The sequence below is a fragment of the Parasteatoda tepidariorum genome, chromosome 7 (assembly GCF_043381705.1).
Source record: "Parasteatoda tepidariorum isolate YZ-2023 chromosome 7, CAS_Ptep_4.0, whole genome shotgun sequence".
In the NCBI taxonomy this organism is placed as follows: Eukaryota; Metazoa; Arthropoda; class Arachnida; order Araneae; family Theridiidae; genus Parasteatoda; species Parasteatoda tepidariorum.
This window is the reverse complement of record NC_092210.1, coordinates 14,053,495-14,071,957: the sequence shown is the minus strand read 5'-3', so window position 1 is coordinate 14,071,957 and position 18,463 is coordinate 14,053,495. Positions and strand designations below refer to the sequence as shown.

The 18,463-nt window shown below is 30.0% G+C and overlaps 2 protein-coding genes across 3 annotated transcripts in view; both read left to right on the top strand.

The window, feature by feature from the left end:
- The window catches only part of LOC107450331 (alpha-2-macroglobulin), an 81,722-nt gene extending 73,868 nt beyond the window's left edge, over nt 1–7,854 (top strand). For both annotated transcript variants that reach the window (XM_071183084.1, XM_043047099.2), the window contains exons 31-34: nt 1,087–1,177; nt 2,733–2,807; nt 3,953–4,055; nt 7,696–7,854. In XM_071183084.1, the coding sequence (XP_071039185.1) occupies nt 1,087–1,177; nt 2,733–2,807; nt 3,953–4,055; nt 7,696–7,757 (331 nt within the window). In that variant the 3' untranslated portion in view covers nt 7,758–7,854. The remainder of the gene's footprint in view (nt 1–1,086; nt 1,178–2,732; nt 2,808–3,952; nt 4,056–7,695) is intronic.
- Nucleotides 7,855–9,878: 2,024 nt separating this feature from the next.
- LOC107450338 (reticulocyte-binding protein homolog 1-like) lies at nt 9,879–15,937 on the top strand. Its single transcript, XM_016066107.3, has one exon. The coding sequence runs from the start codon at nt 11,624–11,626 to the stop codon at nt 13,688–13,690; it is 2,067 nt and encodes a 688-aa protein (XP_015921593.2). The 5' UTR covers nt 9,879–11,623; the 3' UTR covers nt 13,691–15,937.
- Nucleotides 15,938–18,463: the final 2,526 nt, after the last annotated feature.

The following is an 18,463-nucleotide window of genomic DNA, read 5'->3' as shown; positions in this document are numbered from 1 at the left end:
GTGCTCTTTCTCTCCACGTAACGCAAATGCGGGTTAGCCCCATTAAAAAGTCCTCCATGAAGGTAAATTTCTCCCAATACTTGATCCAGGAGTTCCCTTTTCTTATGGATTGGGTTCAAAATTACAAAGCTACGGGGTTGAACATTAGTAGCCGTAAACCCATAAAATAGGGTCGGCTGTTTACAATACATAAACCCAAGTTCACCCACTCGTATGAACAATACTTGGTTTTAGTTTACGCAAGTCACCTTCAACCGATAACACGCATAGAAGTATCAAATTCGATAATATTTAGCCTACTGAAGGTAACAAAAATATCAAATTCGCCAAAATTGTGATAATAATTTATTGCGATGATTATCGAATACGATAATACCATGATCATTGCTGATTACATAATTAATCAAAAAGATAATAACGTGAATTTTATATATAACGATAGTTATTTAATATGATATTAATGTGTTTATAAATTAGTGTATCGAAAATTATTAACCAATATAAAAATACCATAAATTAATTAAATTGGGAAAAACATCGCCATAATTTTAGACATCGATATTTTTGGCATCATATCGTGATATCAAAATTTCTATTTCTATGTTATAGGGATAAAGGTCCGTGAAATTTAGAAAAGCAATCGCCAATATATGGTCCCTATAACCAATTAGTACTCCAAAAAAAAATTTATACCTCTTGCGGTGTTATTCTTTATTTTTATTTTCGTTTACATTATTTTTATTTATTTGCACTCTTTCCAAAAAAAGCTTATTTCATGCTTTTTATACATTCAAATAATTAAAACAGCTATTTGTATTAACTGATCAAAACAGCGTTCCCTGAGCTTTATTGTGTAAAATTTCCATATTTAGCTATTTAAAAACATCAGATATGTTTGTCTCAAATCTATTACGTGATTGATCTTTGTTGATCAATCACGTGATGGATCTTAAATCGTGTTTTGCATTAGTATTCATGATCTTCTTTCTTGATACGTTTAATCTAATTTTAATATATCTTGACAGAAAATTTTCATTTTTTGAGTATAGAGTGTAGAAATTAATTTAATTATATTTTATTTTACAGCTATATACCAACAGGTTTAAAATCGGGCATGAGCATAGTAGAAATCAAGTTAATCACCGGATTTGTACCAGTGAAAGAAAGTATCAATAAGGTAAAAGGAAATTAAATGCATTCCTCATACGTAATCAAATATAGATACTGTAAATATATAATGTAATCACTTTAAGACTATTTGACGAAAGCGATGAATATGCTGTTTTTAAGACTGTTGTAAGTTGGCAACAGTTACTCGTGACTGCTAGATCAAGCTTAGCCTATCTATAACTAGCACCAGCTATATTTATTCTAAAATGACCCAAAACGTCAATATGGGTCAAAACCCGGTTTTGGGGAAATGTAAAGCGTTTGTGGTGTATTATCTGGGCTTATAAAAATTTGGTAAAAATTGGAATAAGACATAGATTTTGATCATTTTAATCTGAGTCGAAAATGCCGCCAAATTGAGGATTACTAAATTTAATCTATAACTTTTAAAATATTTAAGTTATTTGTCCGTTCTGCAGCCCAGATTATTCTTCACCGTAATATGGTATATATGGTTTAAATTTGAGGCTTTTGGCTCAAATGTTAGGCATTTAAACTGTGTCTTTTTTATTATTTATTTATTTATTTATTTTTTTTTTTTTGGTAAAAGAACTTCAAGAAACCACGCTAAAAAGCGATACTTATGGTGATAAGTAGAAAAAAACTTTTTACAAATGTGCAAAAGATAATTTTTTAGACGAATTTAATATGGTTAATTACAATCAATGACAGGACGAAATTTTATTAAAAAATTCAATTCCGAGGATGTTATTCTAACAAAATTTACCTTAATAGCATCAAAACAAAATAATTATCAGTGGTATTTGATTTTTAAGGGCGGGCATACAGTGCGCAATATGGAAATCAGATCGTCAAAATAACTTTTTATCTAATGATCGAATCAATACGTACTAACATGCAATCTAAATAGTTCGAAAATCTAATCATAAATGCGCTAATAAAATTGCACAAATAATGTTGTAAGCTAAAAAATAAAACACGAAAACACACGATTTATATATAAACGCACTTAAATTTTTACGAATTTGGATTCGCGAGCCTAAAAAGTTTGACGATAGCTATAAACTGGAAAATATATTCCAAACAGTTTAGCTGGCCAAGTGGTTGAAAATAAGGGTTGCTTAATGTTACTCTCACTTTAAGGCGTATTTCACCATATCTCTAAAAATATTTAAGTTCATCAAATAATTCGTCGAAAACAAGTTAGAAACTCTTTGTCCAAAGATTATTTCAAGGAAAAAATATTTTATACTTATTTATTGTTTATCATAACTTAATTTTAGAATGGTCAAAAAATTTGTTAATGGTAAAAGACGCAAATTTTTACACCATGTAAAAATATGTAATTCAAAAGACAAAATAAAATTTTTTAATTAAATCGGTCAAATAGTTTCTTAAAAAATAAAAATTAAAAGATAAGCTTTGTTTTGAAATCACATTATTCAACATTTATTCAACCGGATCTATTTACTAAAAAAACTGATACCTAAAGAAACCTTGTTTACATAAAGATACAAAACTAATAGTTTTGAAGTTTCGATATTATTGAGTATACTTAAATTATATTTGATTTAAAATTGCAATTATAATTACAATTATAGGTGAAACTTAGCAATGATAACAAAGTTTTGAGAGTAGATGTGGAAAATAATAAAGTCATACTCTACTTGGACGAAGTAAGTTAATTTATTTTACTTATTATTGAAATTTTTTTAATTTAATTACATTTATTGAAACATGAATGACATTATTTAGTGCTCCTCTAAATTGTATGCTCATTAATTATTATTTTTACTTTATTTTAGATCAATAATATAAATTAACCCTTTCGTTACGGCAATCAGCTTCGTTGCAGTGATGCGACTGTACGATGCATCGCGTCGCTAAGTTTGCACATTGCCTGTCGGTAGGCTAGTGTTCGGAGTTTCTAATTTAAGCATTAAATAACAATATGTTTGGAGATTTCGCAAGTAATATAAATAAAAACGCATTCGGCTTCAAAACAATAGAGGTCAATGGTACCAGCGATGATTTGAAGGAGATTGGGCCGGGTGTCAAACGCTATCCCGTTATGAAGCCTCTAGCCATGTCACCTTGGATTCTAGGTAAAATTTTTAATTTATGTTTTCTCGATATTTTTTGTATTTAACAAACTTTTGTTGATATGGTATTTTCAGAGAGCACAATACAATAAAAAAGTTGAAAATAAAATGATACGATTTGTGGTTTTAAGTACACAATTTGAAGCTACACGCTTCTCAGTTTTTATATATTTTAAATCTACTCTTATTGTAAATTAATTAAATTGGTGAAAAACGATTTGGATATAGTTTAACATTTTCTTTAACTTTGATAGCACAAAAACAAAGATATTTATCAAAAATCTAAAAACTAATAAATTTTTACTATTTAAATATATTTTAAAAACTAAAGAATTGCATTGGCATAATTTTGAGAGAAAAAATTTTTAGATAATCGAAAATACCTCAACCTTTATACCTCAAATCTGATAGGGTGACGATCTTATATTTGTCATGTATCGAAAGATAGTGCCAAATTGAGTAAATTAATATATTAATCCATAAATTAATTTGTGAAAATTAAATAAAAATGATTAAAGGCATATTTCGAATTTCTTCTCACCATCATAACTCATTCGACAGACTTGTTCGGTCGGGAAAAGTAGGGCATCATAAAACCGTCTTAATACGGCGCTTGTACAAACTGGTCATACGATTAAATACAGTGCTCGTAACGAAAGGGTTGATTGGAAATATTGATTCTTCTAACACATGGAATAATGTATAATAATTTTTTACAGGTTTCAAACAAAGTACAGGTCATTAATTTTCAAGTTGAACAGCTTGTGAAAGTGACGAATGCCAAACCTGGAACGGCTAAAGTTTATGACTACTACGCAAATGGTATGAATTATATACTCTTATACTGTATAATTGCTCAACATTTCAGTTCCAATGGTACTTTTGTTTAGTCATTACATACACAATCTAGTGAAAAGTATCCGGACATATAGTAGTATGAAATCGGAGATTCCTGAGACAAACACTAATATAATGTTGGTTCCATTTTGCATCGATGACAGACTGCACATGTCTAAGGAGAGTTTCTTCCACCAACTTCTGACAGGTGACCAATTTCGCAGCGGACTGATTGTAAGGACACGGTTCCCAATAAAACACCGAAGTCAAGCATCCCTGGCTGCGCTCAGTAAGCGGGTGGGTCACCACTTTGATCATCCTCGGTATAGGTCCTCGTTAAACTGTTCTACAGTAAAGTGCTCGACTTCGCGCGCAAATCGTCGGGCTGCCAAAGCAGAGGAGTCATCTCTTCTTCAGAGGATCAAAATAGCGATGACACGCCTTCGGCTCATTCTCAGGGATTTTTCCCAGACCTTCGCCAATAGCCCATTGTGCAACTCTATTGCAGCGTAAAGTACCTACCTGATAGGTGACCATTAGAATTGAAGTAAGAGCTAGCAGCGAGGATGGTCGATTTGACTGTCTTAGTAGTCTGTGTTCTAATTGGTCCCGAAAATGCTCTATGGGATTTAGAACAATTTTCTGAGTCAGTTATGTTTTTTTTTATCTATATCGCAAAATGATGGCTGTGTATCGATAAGTGAAAGGAGCTGTTATCCTTTTGGAAAAGAAATGGGGCTTCCTCAAAATTTTGGATGAGCAGCATTATCCAGAATTCTCCCTTACATCATAGAATTTTCATTTCTAACCACAGAAAATAAGAGACAAAGGCCGAGCAATGAAAACACCCCTATACTACGATACTGTAGGTGGGTGTTCGTATACTTTTGGCTAGATACTGTATCAAGGTATCCATTTTGCACAGTATGAAAAAAATATTTGACGTAAAGGTATTCCACTCCACTAGAGTCTTGATTACAAATGAAGAAAATCGTTATGGATTTTCGTCACTTCTATTCTGGGATCGACTGGAGTAAAATAGATTACATTTCATCAAATAAAGGATGTTGGTTATCATTAAATATCAAGAATTTCACATATGCTAACCGTAGTAAACTTTCACCACTTGTAGTCTAGGATTTAGTGGAGTAAAATAAGTAATCTTTATCAGATACAGAAATTAAAATACTAATAATTAAAATACTCCAGCAATTGCCAAATAGTTTTCCAGAGTAATCATGGAGTTTAAGACTCATCAATTTCGAGACAACCTGTATAATAGTGGAAGTGTGGAAAGCGACTTGAGAGCTGCTTTTCACCAAGGAAACTGTTTCACCAAGGAAAATAAGAAATCCATAGCCTTACACTTAAAGCAATGCGATGATTTTAGGCTACATGTATAATCTTGTCGTGAAGAATTATCTGGGATATAGAAGAGACAAATAACTTAAATATTTTAAAAGTAATTAAACTTTTTTAAAAATATCCACTTTGGAGACATTTTTCCATCCAGATGAAAATTATCAAGATCACTGCCTTATTCTCAGTTTTTGTAAATTTTTATGAGTCCAGATAAAGCAGTATCGGAGTAAATTTTTAACTATTAAAAAATTGTACCACAAACGCTTTTTATTTTCACCAAACTGTGGCTTTTCTCCACCTTTACAGTTTTGTACCATTTTCAAAATAAGCGTAGACAACGCTGGGTTTAAATAAGTTAAACTTGACCTATGTGTCATGAGTAACAGTTGAAAACTCACAGCAGTTTTTAAGATAACATGTTAATCGGAAAAAAAGCCTCGTTTCATATTACGACGGAGCCTTCGAAAACCCGCCTAAATTGTCTGACAAAGCAGTGTCCATCAATCTGAAGCACGTGGACACCATGGCTCGAACTCAGTTTTCCGCAATATTAACGCAGAACATCGACTACTGAACCATCGTAGCACTAATCATCGTCAGAGATGCCAACTGCTCCGGACAAGCCAAAATAATTACAAAAACGGTAAATAACTACAAAGTAAATTTTGCATATATTTGACTATTTTTGCTTTCTTTTTAAGAGGTTTAGCATGACATTAGAACTAAAAAGTGGTTAATTACATAAATCTAATAATTATTTAGAAATAGTGGTGGATAAAAATCTACTAAATTGAATTTATTAAACCAAGGATTACAATTGATAAACTACCACTTTAAAATATATATTTGCTGTCCGGAGCAAGTTGGCATCTCTGCATCGTCCATGATATATATTTTTAGAATCCGTGTGTAAAATGTGAAATTAGAGGTCGAGAGCTAATATTTTAGCTAAGAAAGGTAAAAAAAAGCTTTTGAAATCTGTTGAAGTATTATTGAATTAAATGGGATGAAAAACATCAGCTACTGAATCATCCTGGCTCTAATCATCGTCCATGATACATATTTTTAGAATCCGTGTGTAAGATGTAAAATTAGAGGTCGAGAGTCAATATTTAAACGAGGAAGAAAAAACCTTTGGAAATCTGTTGAATTATTATTGAGTTAAATGGGATGAAAATCATCAAAAACGGTTTGATTGCCTAATGAAACTCTTAAGTGCTGTGAGTAATCGGATTTAAACTCGCCTTAATTTCTCCCGCAATCAAACAAGTTTTGATCTTCTCTGCCTTTCTCAGTCGTGATTCTTTAGATTTTGATGGTGCTTTTGTTTTTAACTAGTTTAAATGTTAATTTGCAATGCATAATGTATCTGCTTTTTGGACAGTGTTTTTTTCATTTTTGACAAGAATTCTAAGAGTGTATAATAATTGCTGTACAAAACATCCTATAGAACGCATTAATTATTTCAAACGAAATCTTGAAGTAAGTAAGTGAATAATATATGTTCTTGAACATGGCGGAAAAAGTTTTGAGATAAGAAGGAAAGTTAAGGAGCTACTTGATAGTGAATGCTAAATAAATACTCAACAAAATATTGGAATTACAGCTTAGTTTTCGACAATTTTTTAATTTAACAACATGCTATCAAATGTCTTTTGTTCGATGTTTCAAGTGTTACGAAAGTAGAAGTTTTGTTTTACCTGAATCCATGCTTAGTTATTTTTTTTCTTCTCGTTATTCGAAGTAATTTATGTTAATTTTTCGTTCATAAAAATGAAACGGCAATTAAAAAAAAGCTGGCATTTTTGGAACCCTTTTTTTTGTTTTTAATCAAGATTTTTAAAGCCATAATAGCTGTTCGTGACATTTGTGCTGTAAATAGAAAGTTCAGTTTAACTGAAAGAACTATTTGAGATTGATATGCCAAGTTTGAAACTGAAAGTTTTGATCTTAAATACATCCCTCGCTGTGACCGTCCAGTTGAGGTTAATGGACACAGATTTAACGAACTTTTGCACGAAAATTCGCACGAAGCAACAAAGGAACTGTTAAAGAAAATGGACTGCTCCAACATCTTAAATTTTTTTTAGATGAACAGCTATAACTTAGTTGCCTTTCCTACATATTTCTTCTTACATGCTGTGTACGTTTATTTATCCAACAAGTCTTAATTTTTAAAAACAATTACGTTTTCATATTAAAATAAGTTGTTTATTTTATATTATTTTGATGAATTCACACATTTTTTTATTTTATTTTATAGAAAATTCATCATCAACAAGCTATACAATTAACGGGACAAGCACCGACGTGAATTCCTCCTAACATGAACAGAATTTCTATATCAGAAGACATTTGTCATAGTTTTCAAAAATGCACAAGAAGGTGCAAACCTCCTCAATTAAATCTATTCTTCAACTAATGTTTATACATAATGTTTCTCACCATACATTAAAATAGTATTATGCTATTTTAATTTATATACTACATAATATATTATATAATTTTAATTTATATAAGTAAATTACAATAGTACAATTAAAATAGTATTATACTATTTTAATTTAGGAGTACTAAATAAAACGTTCTAACAAAATAAATAGTTGATTTCGAAAACTATATTCATATGTTTTTAGCTACATTTTACACATTGAGAAATTTTCAAACACAAGATTTTGAAGTGAGAAGAGAATTGTTATGAATTTCTAATTGATCTACAGTTTTCGTAAAAGCGAATAACATTAAGCTTACAATTTTAATGAAATTTAATTTCAAATTTAATAATTTGCAATTTTTTATGCTTATATATAATTGTGTTACTGTTCGGATTTAATATTTGTTATATAAACGTATAATATGCAGGATAAAAAAATCTTTTTATTGGTAATTTTGTCTTTTATCAACGCAAGCAATAAAAACAACAATGCAAAGTAGTAAATTAAGATAGGTTTTTTCCTGTTTTTTTTTTCTTTTCATTTTTATAATTTTTTTCCTTTCCTTNTTTTTTTTTTTTTTTTTTTTTTTTTTTTTTTTTTTTTTTTTTTTTTGCATTTGAATAAATAAATATTTAAAATGAATAAAAATAAATAAAGTAACAGAATTTACTTGCACCGTCAAAATGGATAAGTACCTATTTTTTAAGAGAGAAAAAGGCTATTATGAAAATGCTATACTATTATGCTATATGGTATTATACATAATTCATAAGATATCGTTTTGAATTTTATATAATGTCCCCTCCACTAAGGCAAATTTCTCCCAATCTGGGTTCCAGTTTCAATTTAAAAGCTTCGTGAAAATTGTGATTGACAGATAAAGAAAAGTGAAAGTAATTATGGATCACCACAATTCCATTCATTTAATAGCCTGTATTGCTTGGATTAACCCTGTGCACTCCGAGTAGTTTCAAATACTGTTTGAACAAATATAAGCACTAAATCATTTAAAATACATAATGCAGTATTTTTTTCATAATTTTTAAAATTCTTAAAATAATGTGTTTACTACCTTTTTAGTTATAAAAATTTTTAATTTTAGAGTGGTGACTATTGGCGGCGCCTCAGAGGTGACATCGGAGTGTAAGGGGTTATATCATAAAGTGTTATTTCTTTTTTAAAAAAAATATATTAGAAATAATCTACGGCTATAAAAAGTTAATTCAATACTAAAAAATAACATAAATATGTGACAAAATTTGGTGAAACATACTGATTTGACATCACCGTGCGAGAAAGTCGATGCGCAATAATACAATTTAAAAAAAAAAAGGGGATTGGAAAAAGTGACCAGTTGCTTATTTAATTTGAGTCACCTCTATTTTTTCATTGTCTCGCTACGTGGCGAGTGGTTATTTTTAGGTCTAGTTGTGTGCAGACAAACAAAAACAAAAGGATAGCATTGGAAACGTTATTAAGGCTACAGTGGACGTTCAAAAAATTTTTTTTTAATTTTTATGCTACACTAAAACTTTTTTTATAACTTATGTATTCTATCAAGATATGCCCTTGCAAAAATTTTTGTAAAAAATATTTGGACCATTTTTGAGAAATTTAAAATTTTTTAAAAAAAATTTCATCAATTTTAAAATGCTCCCAGCGGCTTAAATTAAAATTTTTATTTATTTTTTTTTAATATTCTTTTTTTAGAGATAAATGTTAAAAGCTTTATGCATTATATAGGAATTTTCCTAAATTTATTTTAAATTTATGACCAAAAAACAAATTTTATGTAGATTTTTGTTTCAAAATAAAGGTCGTTAGGTACATGAAACCCGATAACTCTTTTATTACTTGTTATAAAACAGAAACAAATGCATAAACTTAATCTAATATACATATAAATAACTAGAAAAAAATTTCATCTCNGCCATATGGCGAGTGGTCAAGAAATGAGCTAAGAACATATTTTTCGAAATTTTGTCGGAAATAAAGTCCCAAAAGTATGCAGGTTAGTGGTCGTAATTTAATATTTAAATGAGGAAAAAACAAGAACGATTTCAAAATTTGTGGAATTACTAGTGAGGAAAGTGGGCAAAATATAACAGAACCATCAGTTTCATTGTTGGATTCGAAGGTGTATCTACCTCCGTGTCTTCCAACAATCAAGCAGGGTTAATGTTTTAAAACCAGTAGCCCTCTCTATTTTATTTTCGCTTTTTTTTTCTTGCTTTTTTTTCGCTTAAACTCTAATTTGCAATCGCTAGCGTGAATATTTTGACTTCATTTTTTAAAAGAATTCTAAAACAGCACTTATGGGGTAGTCTGCACAATACGACCTTTAGTTTTCATTGCTCTTATAAGTTGTGGGGAAAGTAGTTACAGACCATGTCAACCGTCATCTATGAAAAGGTACCCCGACATAGAGTCGAGTTAACATGTCTTATATACTAGTGAATTGTAGTTGTAATTGTGTAGTGGTAGATACGCTACAGTACTCCCCCACTAGAATTATATCTGTGATAGAATTCGATGAACGAATACCACTAGTTGATTCATTGCTGTTTTTTTGTGAGAAGCCGGGAGAGCTGTATTAAGATCACCGTATTTTTTTAGTGCTGAATGTGAGAGGTGTATTAACTTCACGGTCGTTGTCGCTCCTGTGTTGCCTTTAGCAGTCGAGTGTATGCGTTGTACGTTGTGTGTGATTGAAACTGAGCAGCAACAGCGCTAGGAGGTTGATGATGTTGCTGTCACAAGTAGCAAGTCAACTGTTCAATGTGGATCATCCATCGAAGTAGGCGATACTGCGTAGGTAGGCGTGTTCATATCGAAGTGGGCGTTACTGCCTAGGTGGGCGTGTTCACATCCCGTCCGAAGGTCACCAATATGGGGAGAGTAGTTACAGACCATGTCAACCGTCATCTATGAAAAGGTACCCCGACATAGAGTCGAGTTAACATGTCTTATATACTAGTGAATTGTAGTTGTAATTCTGTAGTGGTAGATACGCTACAAAGTATTTTATTTCATTTTTCCCTTCTTCATAAAATTTTGTCACCTGCAAGTTCAACCCCTCTGTCACTGCGGTTTGAATTTTGCTATCATCAGTAAAACTCTTTGCCTCAAACCACTTCTTTATGGCATCGAACATACGGTAATCAAAAGAAGCTACGTTCGGGCTGTAATGAGAGTAATTTGTACCGTCCCATTTCATTTACCTAGAAATATTTTGCATTTACAGAGTACTGTGAGGATTAACGTTACCATACAGCTATAGAAACTCCAATCTCAACATTCTACGATGTGTGTTCTAGGTGACTCTTTTCTGTTATTTATTATTTATGATTTTTTTTCCATCAATATTATATATCGTTGAGTATCGTTATAATGTTGGTGCTTTTTTTAATATTACATTATAATAAAATTGCGCTTCGCAATTCGATTCCGAAAAATTGACAAATTATTGAAAGTAACTAGGAACAACCATATAAATAAGGTAATGTGATCCTATAAAAAAATTTATTTGGAAATGTGGTTTCGTATTTTAAAAGATAGCACAGTTACATTATTTTACTCGAAAAATGAAACACGTGTTTTAAAATCATGCACAATACTAATCATATTTTTCACACCGCGTGAATCCACATTAAACTATGATTCAAACATTAGAACAGTTTTTTTAAATTATGTTGTTTTCATGAAAAGTTTTCTGAGGTTGCTGTTACTATAATTATTACCCAAAGTGGTAACGAAATGGACAGCGTTTACAAAACTGACGTTAAAATGGATTCTTCTGTCAGGCAAACTTCCGATGTCGACTTTCAGCAAAAAGACAAATATAATGTCATTAAAAGTATCCTTGAAGCTCATGACGATGGTAAGGAAGTAGTTGTAGCTGAATACGCTGGATCACTTGAAATTAAGCAGTTCCAAGCTATCGAATCCGAAGAAGAATCAAAAGACGTACGTAATGTTACTTCGTCACCAAAAGCTAAACAAAACGTAATCAAGAATGGTCTTGCTGAGCATATACTTACCTCTAATGAGTTCAGCCATGAATATGACGATAAGTGTAGTCAAGAACTAAACAAATCTGATAATAATTTGGAAAGCCAAGACATTGTATATATCCCATCGTCCGGTTACCATCGTTTAAAATCTCCGAATTACAAAGAGGATGAGGAAGCTTATTTTGAATGCAACGAAGCGGTAAAACTATTTGAAGAAAGTGATCATTCCAGCAGCAATTCATCGCTGTCTTCTTGTGATGCTTCTTTTTCACATTCAGAGGATGAAAATGACGATACGAAGAAAGGTAGCATCCAAAGTACTTCAAGTAACGGAATTGCCTATGAGTACAATGGCTTGCTACAAAACGCAAAAATGCCAGCACCAGAAACTAAGCTAAATTCCGAAAACATTCTAATGAAAGAAAACAACAAAGAAACTAGCGTTTCTCCAAACCAAAATGATATAAAAACAGCAAAGGAAGTTTTTCTACAAAAAAGTGCTGAAATGGGCAATCAAGTGTCTCTAACAAACGATGAAGATAAAAATCGATCCTATTCTCAAAATGGTGCAGAATCGGTTAAAAGTTGCAACAAGGCAGCCGCATTACACAAACCTCGGTCTGCTATGGCAACTAAATCTGACAAAAGAAGCAAAGATAAAGCTGCTGGAAGTGCAAATTGTAAATCAACTGATAATATCGCTTTTGTAAAGCAAAATGAAGAAAAAACAACTTATAAAACCACATTTCATAAATCTCACTCTCTTATGGCAATTAATCCAGCCAAAACTTTCAGAAACGCTACTGAAAACATGGAATTTATAAAGCCAGATGAAGAAACCGCCGCTAAAATCATGAACCGAGTAGAGTTTTATTTCACTGACTTCAATATTTTGAAAAATAACTTTCTCTTAAAACATACTCGCAAAAACAAAGAAGGGTACATTAGCTTGAAATTGGTGACTTCTTTTCGAAAAGTGAAAGCGATTACTAAAGATTGGCGAGTCGTAGCTTACTCTTTGGCCAATTCTAAAGTACTGAAACTGAATTCTGAAAAAACGAAAGTGCGTCGAATTGAGCCAATACCAAAAATAGAAGATACAAGTTTCGGCAAGACTGTTCTTGTTTTCAACCTCCCTTTCCAAAACCCATTTTCTGAACAACTCAAAGAACTGTTCGGCAAGTTTGGTAATGTCGTATACGCCGAAATTATGACAACAAAATCTAAAAATTACAATTTATATCACAAAAAGTGCTTGTTTTTCAACCGTGATATAGCTACTGCTACATTTGGCGTGGTAGAGTTTGAAAATTACAAGGATGCACTGAGCGCATTGAAAGATGAAGATGGTTATTTACCGAAAGAAAATGAAATGACTGTGGTTCCCTTGGTCGCCAAATATTACAGATTCAAACCGAAGACATCTTTTAGATACAAATCAACCATATCATATCCTAAAATGTCTTATGGTAAATATTACCCCAAATCCGAATACCCTCCTGATATTTACGCTGTGAATGAACCAAATGGCAACCAATACGGAAAGTATTATCACTATAACCAACAAGCGCCAAGGAGCAACTATGCATATAGAGCTAATTACGGGTATTATTCACATCAGTCAGATCCACGCAATTATTACAGCAAACAAAATATGGTCGCCAACAATTATTCAACTAGCAAATTTCCTTCGAAAAATTCGAATAACAATGGTAAGTACTCGGAATATCGACGCCAAAATAGACACCTCAAAGCTAATACTAGTATGAATATAGATAAGCGTTTGGCCTCTGCTGATCGTAAAAATTGAGCTAATTAGAAACTAAAAAGTGTTAATGCGACTTCCTTAGGTTAAAATTTTTAAAGCTTTGCTTCAATTTATTATTTTTTTTTCTTATAAGAATTATCTCGATACAAGAAAGTTGTGCTTAACCAATGTAAGGAATATGTTAAATTTAATTCTAACTAAATTGCTGCTAATACTTCGAAATGATGAAATTCAATTTTAGCATATAGTGTGTTCCATAATGACTGGTTTCGTATTATATTGTGGTCCTAATTATAAAAAAAAAAAATTTTAAATTTTTGTCAAAAATTAAATTGAAAAAGTATATACATTAGAAATCGCGAATTAATATTTTATTGAGGAAGAAAGAAAAAAGCTATGGAACTCTAACGAATCACTAGAGAATGAGAAGGGATTAAAATGAGGTAAAACCAGTTTTATTACTTCTTGAAAACTTAGAGTTGTATCTATTAATCTCCTTATAATTTCTATTTTGATATTTTCATTCCTACCATCTTCAGTAGTGATTTGTGAGATTTCGATACGGCTTTTGCTTTTTCCCAAATTAAATACTATTTTGCGATCACCAATACGTATACTTTATTTACATTTTTAGCAAATATTCTAAAAATATATATTCAGGACGGCCATAACGAGACACCCTGTACACTTGTTTGTTTATAAAGTTACATATCTCTTTTAATTTAAAGATTTTTTTATATAAAAACAATTCATGTATAAGCTCTATGTAAATTATACGCATTATAACAACAGTTTGAGGATTGTACAAAACTCATAGGGTTATTTTAACATATTTATCTTTACAAAAAATTTAAGAAAAAATTTTCTATGCTTAATTTTTGGAAGTCTGCAACATTAACACCGCTTTTGATTTATTGAAACTTGTGATATAATTCGCTATTGATATCGTTATCGTTATTGATATGACACTTCTTATTGATATCTAGGCTTGAGATTAACTTGAAATGATATCAAAATTCGTATCTTTAATGCAAATGCTAATATTAGTTGCAATTTTGAAATTTATATTCGTTATGTACTCGTAGAGAACTATTGGCATTGTAACTAAAGTTGGTATTTTCTTTTTGAGAACTATAAAACTTAAGCCACGAGGAATTTCTACGTCTGAATAGTTTTGACATGTTTGGAACTTATAAATAAATATTTTATGCATTATCAAAATTGCAATGTAGACGTATTGAATTGTCCTTTATTGTATCCAACGTAAAGTTCATATTTATGTAGATATTATTATCTGAATAGTTTGAAGAGTAAAAAGTTCTTGAACTTTAGTTCACTTTTAAATGCAAAATATTTGAGAGAGAATTTCTTAAAGGAGCTTATAAAAACCATTTTTAAGACTGTCAAAGTATTCCTTAAAAACCGCCTTTAATATTTATTTTTAGAATCCTTATAGAATCCTCCAAATAGAAAAATAAGGTAATTTGTACATTAGGAGTCACAGTTTAAAATTTAAGCGAGAAAAATTAAAAATTGAAATCACTGGCTATTACAGTAGAGGAAGAGCGTGTTATAAACATCAAAACATGTTTAATTATAGGTCGAAACTTGAAAGTGTCTCTAATAATCGTCTTTTTCCGTTTCCTCCCACAATGAAACTTGTTTTGTTGTTTATTACTCCTGAATTCCCACACTGTGATTTGCCAGATTCCGATAGCGTTTTTGTTATTTCCTCTTTTAAACATTTATTTTGGACCCAAATCTGTATAGGTTTTTGTTTTCATTTTTGCTAAAGATTTTAAAAATACATAGTAAAAGCGGTCTTTAGGGAACACTATCTATATTTCTATCTATTTCTTCAAATTAAAAATAAGAGTTTAAAAAATTATGTTAAACTAATAAAAATAAAATATTTTCCTTTTTCCGAACCATGGAAATAAATTATTTTTCACCAATAACTTTTTAAGATTCATTGTAGTATTTAAAAAAGAAAAAAAATTCCTCATTAAATAGTAGGTTTTTTCGTTACATAGTTATAGTCTATATTAGTTTATTAAGTTTCCTTGCTTAAAATGAAATTTTATTATTAGTGTCTTATTAACGAAAAAGAATTATTTATTAACCACAAAATAATGCAATTTATTCCACTTATTTAAAGTTAGTTATTTGGCATAATGATGGCATTCGTATTTGTATATCGCCAAATCGTATTACTATTGTTAGACTACTTACTCTGTAAAAGTTACTTTTGAAGAATTTATGAAATAAAATATTGCAAAGGTTGAAAAAGAGTTCTTATTTTAGTTGTTTTTACAATACTTTTTTAGTATAAATAATTAACTTCATGTAAAGCACAAATTCGTTAAGGTAAATTTAAGCGGTACTTACCTGTTATCACGGCAACCATTTTCGTCAAATCTGAAAAATAAATTAAGAAATGGTTCAGTTTCAAATATTATTTAATTTTTTGCCTTAAGTTATATTTATATTTTGACAATTTCTTATAATCAATATACTATATTAAAATTAATTTGAAACATACTAAAATGACTCTGGCATGATGTGGGCGAAAATGGCAGTAAGTACCATTTAATCAAACGATTTACTGCATATTTATTCGTAATTTATCTCTTGATAACTATTCACCCAACTGTAATATATACTTAGGTCCTTTTTTACCCGTGGGTAAATAATAAGGGTAAATAAAAATGGTAAGTTAGAGATTACTATCTAAAAACAAAAAAATGCTACAAGTTTCTCCATCTAATTCAAATGTACAATAAGTACAATCTTGGCGGGTCCAGTATCTGATATTTTTTCATCATTTATTTATTCATTATTAAATTGGATTTTTTAATTAAACTTACTTTTTCCACGTAAACTGAATAAAGTAGTAGGAATTTATAGCTACTTTTTATTGAAAATTTTTCAAACTCCTATCAAAATTAATCTTTTTTACAAGGTAGATATAAAAGGCTATTCTTAATGCTTCGAAATTAACATGTCAAAAAAATAATAACAAACATGTAATAAGTTTTCTGTTTTTACTGTGGAAATATTACATAGTTATAATGATAAAACTAATCTATGTACTTTCATTAATACATATATTTCGAAATAATCATCAGTAAAGTATAATCGAATGAAACTATTTACGAGTTAAATCGAATGCAAGAAATAAATTGTACGTGTACTTATTATATATGTTTTTTTTTTTTACTCTGCTCTCTACTAGCTTGTCTAAACATACATAAGATATATTTTATGCAATTTTTTTCCTGAATTAAATCGGGTGAAATTTGAATCAATAACATTAAGTTATAGTTATCATAAGTTATAATTAAGTTATAGTCGATAACATTATTAAATTAAAGTTAAGCAAGCTTTAAAGTTATTTGGGATTTTTTTCATAATAAGTGAAATTCAAAACAGTTATGCAAAAGGAACCTATTGCAACTTATAAACTTAGACCCTTTGACTCGTATTTAATTTAATTCGATTAAGGGGAAAAAATACACAGGAAACGTTATTTTACTTTTCTATATAAAAATTAAGTTGTTTAAATAAGTCCAAGTACAAAAATGCACTTTTTTAACACAAAATCATGATAACTTTTTAACTATTTATCTTACAGATTCATGTTTTATCCCATTAAATTAGTATGAAAAAAAGTTTACTAGATGCGTGGAAAGTACAACTTTATACTTTTTGTACAAAGAACCCTAATAACTTCTAAACTAAATAGTCTGATCGTCTCGAAAGTCGTCTTATTCAATTCAGCGGGGAGAAATACACATGAAAACAATGCCTAAATTGCCCATTTGGAAAGAATTCATATTCAAATATAACAAAGCTTTATCTGTAGAAAAATCTTGGGAATTATTTTTTTTTTAAAAAATATCTAATTTTACTAGAATAAAAAAAAATAAAAAAATACTGACGCCATTAAAAAAAAATTTTTTAAAAAAATAGAGGCAAGAAGGAAAAGTTTTTTTTGTTTGGATAGCAAAATTAAGGTTATACAAAAAAAAATATTTGTCAGTTCATATCAGGAACTATAATAAAAATATCTAAGTTCGAAGCAATTTTATAACAAACATTTCTATTTTAGTGTAAGCAATATTAATGTTTAGAAGCAAGTTCAGAGAAGGATATAGCTGCATTTGACTTCTGTGAGAAACATGTGATACTGAAAAAATTGACATTAATGTCATGTGACAACGGCTTTTAGCAAAAACAATTAAATTAATTACATTACAAAAAAGAAATAAGAGATTATCCTGTTCCATCAGTTTAATCAGTTATCATACGTATTTCTTACACTAACTAAAGATGGATTGTGCAAACTTCGTGGAAATGCAAACATGCCAACCCACAAATCTGGAAATGTATGGGTTTATGTCTATGATAAGCGCATTTGAAGTCAATAATAATGCAAATTCTATTCGACTTTTAAGCGTATATTATGATAGTTCAATCAATCAATCTTAAGGAGAAATAAAAATTGAATTGGGGAATGAATTATATTATTAAAATACCAGAATACTGCTTCAATAGTTGTTTCATTAAATTAAGTTTCGTAAACTAACCAGAAATTCATAACGATAAAAAAATTTTTTAATTTGCCAGGGTTGTAGTAAGAAACGGCGTAACAGCGGGGAAACAGCGTTTTTGCAAAATTTGCAGTTTTTTCTTTCTTGTTTTATTTTTATTTAGAATTAAATAATTTTATGCATTTGAATTAAAAAGGAAATCCTTATTTTGAAGAGGCTATTATTTAGGGAAATTAAAATAAAATGCAAATAGAATTTTCTT

Coding starts and splice junctions, on each gene's coding strand:
- LOC107450338 (XM_016066107.3), top strand. CDS start 11,624: ATGGACAGCGTTTACAAAACTGACGTTAAAATGGATTCTTCTGTCAGG.